Source organism: Babylonia areolata, chromosome 15, assembly GCF_041734735.1.
Source record: "Babylonia areolata isolate BAREFJ2019XMU chromosome 15, ASM4173473v1, whole genome shotgun sequence".
Taxonomy (NCBI): Eukaryota; Metazoa; Mollusca; class Gastropoda; order Neogastropoda; family Buccinidae; genus Babylonia; species Babylonia areolata.
The window spans coordinates 20,137,108-20,142,107 of NC_134890.1; the positions used below are offsets into that span (position 1 = coordinate 20,137,108).

Genomic DNA, 5,000 nt, shown 5'->3' on the forward strand with positions numbered 1-5,000 from the left:
GCAGCGTGGGTGACTTACCTGGGGTGGGGGCAGGACGGGACGATTGGCTGGGGGGGTACCCATGGGACCCACCCTTGGGATCCTGCCGGCTATTATATAAATTTCTTCTCCTGTCTGGCCCATTCAGCCGATTTATTTGGATTGTTTGTTGGCCAGTGAATTAACTGATCTGATTAGACTCAGATTCATTCAGATAACCAACAACAGCTAATTTTTTTTTTTAATTGAATAGTAAAGAAAGTTTAACGAACAAGTTTTTAAAACATTATCATCAACCAGTGAATTATTAACAAAGCAGTTGTTTTTTTCTTCATCCACGCAGCAAGCGCACGAAGGAAAACCTCAGCTGATTACATTCACAAAGCAAAGCTCAGTAGAGAACATGATGATGTAAGACAGCACCTGAAATCTTGACCAACGCTGGTGCCATCTGCCGCCTTTGTCCGTGAGGACAGAACAGGGAGACCATTCACTGACCAGACAGCGGAGCACATTCTCCAAAACTGCTCCCCCTCGCCCCCTCCCCCTCCTCCCCCCGTGTACAAACAGGAAAGACGGAATGTGTGGTTTGTCTACACTCCAGTCACGACCAAACTTAGTTGCATGGCAACAGTGAAGAGCTGCAGAAAGCAGCGTCATTTGTCGCTAGAGCTGGACTGATGGTGTAGAGGTCTGTGAACGCCAAGAAGAAGAAGAAGCCAACACGTTTACGTGCTAGGACATTATGAATTATACTGCTGCATTTGGTAACCATGTAACCCAGTAGATATATCCTAGATGTGGAGTGATGGCCTAGAGGTAACGCGTACGAATCTGAGCGCGCTGGTTCGAATCACGGCTCAGCCGCCGATATTTTCTCCTCCTCCACTAGACCTTGAGTGGTGGTCTGGACGCTAGTCATTCGGATGAGACGATAAACCGAGGTCCTGTGTGCAGCATGCACTTATGCACGTAAAAGAACCCACGGCAACAAAAGGGTTGTCCCTGGAAAAATTCTGTAGAAAAATCCACTTCAGTAGAAAAACAAAAGAAAAAAAAAACAAACCAAAAAAAAAACTGCATACAGGAAAAAAATACAAAAAAATGGGTGGCGCTCTCAGTGTAGCGACGCGCTCTCCCTGGGGAGATCAGCCTGAATTTCACACAGAGAAATGTGTTGTGACAAAAATTAGTAATACAATACAAAACAATACAATACAATACAATACATGCAGTATTTGGGGAGTAAACCCAACAACTGAACAAGAAAATCCGATCAGGAGAGGGACGGGCTCCTACAGATTTGACTTGCCCAAAACGTGGTGCCGCTTGCAAGAAAAACCCAGAACCAAACGATGGACTGACAAACACTGAAGAAAGGACAGGAAAACCTTGATTTGCAGAGAGACAGTCTGGAGTTTGGCGCACAGCCGACAGACCCTGAGGTCTTCTGCACGGGCACCCCGGTGACTCTGTTCACAGGCATGATTAAGGGGAGAGGAAGACATGGCAAGGGCAGCCGTGTCTTTGCGCACGTGGAGCGCACATCATCATCTTAGACACATCTTAAAACTGTCAGATTTATGATTCGTCAGGGAACACACACACGCACACGCGCGCCCGCACGCACACACACTCTCTCTCTCTCTCTCTCTCACAGACACACACAGACGCGCGCGCGCGCGCACACACACACACACACGCCGGAAATGGATTGGATAGACAGAAAGGGGGGAAAGAGTGAAGGGAGAAACAAGTATATGTAGACTGCAGACAGAAAGACTTTTTTCTGTTTGTTTTTTGGGTTTAAATTTTTTTTTTAAATGAATGCAGTGCCTTTGCAGCAGGATTGAATTAATATCAAGAGGGAAACAGGAATTCCAGTCAGTCTGTCGCAACAATACACGGTGCTGCTTCTTTCATACACCAGGAATGATTAAGCGAAATGCATCGATAAGAGAGGGGGGAAAAAAAGGAAAACAAAAAAGCTTGATTCTTTCGTTTTCTCACCTGAGAGCAACCTTTGTGGTCAGCTAGATTTGGTGTTCTGATTCCCACGCTGTTTTCCATGGATGGTAATCTGGATAGAATTAGCCAGCTAAAACATTAACTTTGTTTTTTGTGATAACATGAAATAATATACCCAGATTTTATGTCATGATCATAACGTATCATTATAATATTACATGCAGTTTAATATTGCAGGGAATTTTCCAGTGGTATTTCTTACTCTCAGTGATAGTGATAATGATTCACGAGGTTGTTTTTTTTTATTGATTTGTTTTGTTTGTTTTTTCAGCGTATCATGAAGTGCTGTAATTTTGTTTTTATGGTAGTTTTATTGAAGCGCTATGTCTTTGAAGGGAGAGTTGTTTTTTTTTAACTGCAGCGCTGTCGATGCAGAAGACAAAAATAGACCTTTGGCTTTCTCGTTGAGTTATGGTTATCACACCAGTTTTGTGGATGCTTGGCTCGTCTTCGTAAAAGAATTTTCGTCCCATAGGTGAGAGAGAGAGAGGGGGGGGGTGGGGCTGAGAGAGAGAGAGAGTGTGAGAGAGAGAGAGAGAGAGTGGGGTGGATGGGTGTGTAGCATGGACCTGGACCAAGCTAGGTCATTGGCTATGTTTGGACATAAATGACGTCATACGGACGAAGCTCTGTTCTTTGATTGGCTGGTCTCATAATGACATAGCATGGACTAAGCTGGAGCTATGATTGGCTGCGCGCGCGCGCGCGCGTGTGTGTGTGTGTGTGAGTGTGTGTGTGTGTGTGTAGCATAGACTAAACTATGTGATTGTGTGTGTGTGTGTGTGTGTGTATGTTTGTATGAAGGGGATGGCGGCGAAAATGACGTATAGTCACTGGACTAAGCTGTGTGGTTTGATTGGCTGGTTGCAGAATGACGTAGCAGGGCCATGGCGGTGAAAGCGAACAACAAGGAGAACCAAGGGTTCAAACTCTTGCAGGAGGACAGCCTGGATGACCGACCCTGCGCCGCCGTCAAGAAGTTCGTCGCCTCCGTGCTCGACAAGAAGGACCTGAAGGACCAGGATGTGGCCGCCAGCTTTCGTAACGTGAGTTCACCCACCACATCACACACCTACTCTGACACACACCTTGAGTTCAGCACCACACTGACATAGTTTGAGTTCACCACACGCCACAGTCTGACACATCTGTGTACCTGGCTTGTCTTTGTTGTACCTGTAACTGGTTGTGTGGGTTGTTTTGGGTTGGCTGGATGTGTGGCTGTGTTCATTGTCTTTACGTGTCTTCTGTTTTGTTTTGTTTCGGTTTGGTTGGTTTTACTCTTCTTTTCATTTGTGTTTATTTATTTATTTGTTTATTTATTCATTCATTCAGCATCCATTCATTTATATATATATTTATTTATCTATTTATTTATTTATTTACTAATTCAGTCGGTCATTTATTTGTTTATTTTATTTATATTTTTTTGGAAATGGAGGGTGCTTTTCTTTTTCTTTAAAAAAAATTGTATTGTTGTGTCCGTCATCTCACCTGCCTTTTGTGTTTCGCTCTGTCTCTCTCTCTCTCTCTCTCTCTCTCTCTCTGTGTCACCCTCCCTCCCATTCTTTTAGCCAGTCTTGTCTACCTCTCTCTGTCTCTCTCTCTGTCTGTCTGGCTGTCTCTCTCTCTCTGTGCCACCCTCCCTCCCATTCTTTTAGCCAATCTTGTCTACCTCTGTCTCTGTCTCTCTCTCTGTCTGTCTGGCTGTCTCTCTCTCTCTGTGCCACCCTCCCTCCCATTCTTTTAGCCAATCTTGTCTACCTCTGTCTCTGTCTCTCTCTCTGTCTGTCTGGCTGTCTCTCTCTCTCTGTGCCACCCTCCCTCCCATTCTTTTAGCCAATCCTGTCTACCTCTGTCTCTCTCTGTCTGTCTGGCTGTCTCTGTCTCTATCTCTGTGCCACCCTCCCTCCCATTCTTTTAGCCAGTCTTGTCTACCTCTGTCTCTGTCTGTCTGTATGTCTGTCTCTGTGTCACCATGCCTCCCATTCTTTTAGCCAATCTTGTCTCTCTCTGTGTCTCTTTGTCTCTCTCTGTCTCTCACTGTGTGTCTCTGTCTGTCTGTCTGTCTGTCTCTCTCTCTCTCTCTCTCTGCCACCCCCCTCCCATTCTTTTAGCCAGTCTTGTCTACCTCTCTCTGTCTCTCTGTCTGTCTCTGTCTCTGTCTGTCTGTCTGTCTCTCTCTCTCTCTCTCTGCCACCCTCCCATTTTTTTAGCCAATCTTGTCTACCTGTCTCTGTCTCTCACTGTCTCTTTCTGTCTCTGTCTCACCCTCCCTCCCAATCATGTCTACCTCTCTGTGTCTCTCACTGTCTCTGTGTCTGTTTCTGTCTCCTTCAGCCCTCTCTTTATCTTCATCTCACTGCCCAGTGTCTGCTTTTGACTTCTCTCTTTCCCACTCTCTCACACCCGTTTGTGTGTGTGTGTGTGTGTGTGCATATAATGTGTTTCTAATTTTCTTGTTTATCTAATATCTTTTTTTTCTGTCTCTGTGTCTGCCTCAGATTCTGTCCACGTTACTATTCATCTGTCTTAAAATTCTATCGACAAGTCGGCGCCCCCTAACCAACCCCTCCCCCCCCACCCCCCACCCCACCCCCTCCTCCACACCACCCGGTCCTCCATTCTTCTTATGTATTTCTGTATGTCAGTGTGTCAATGTCTGTCTGTCTGTCTGTCTCTCTGACTGACTGATTCTTTGTGTCGTCTCAGTCTCTCATTTAGTCAGCGTCGCAGATTCTATCACAGTCTTCCGCCCCACCTCATCACGTACACACACGCGCACGCAAGCACGTGCCTGCGGGCGCGCACTACACACACACACACACACACACACACACACACAGTGCAAGGGTGTTCGCGCGTGGCTGATCCATTGTGAGGGTTGCATTGGAGAATGGAAATTGAGTGAAACCTGTCGGTGTTTTATTGAATTTCGGGCCGATATGATTTTTTTTTTTTAGTGGGGAGGGGGGGGGGGGGGGGGTCTCACA

The 5,000-nt window shown here is 45.9% G+C and overlaps 1 protein-coding gene across 1 annotated transcript in view; it reads left to right on the plus strand.

Moving 5' to 3' along the window:
* The window catches only part of LOC143290298 (uncharacterized), a 138,549-nt gene that overhangs the window by 53,446 nt on the left and 80,103 nt on the right, over positions 1-5,000 (plus strand). The window contains exon 2 of the mRNA XM_076599648.1: positions 2,878-3,053. Coding sequence (XP_076455763.1) covers positions 2,895-3,053 — 159 coding nt within the window. The 5' untranslated portion in view covers positions 2,878-2,894. The remainder of the gene's footprint in view (positions 1-2,877; positions 3,054-5,000) is intronic.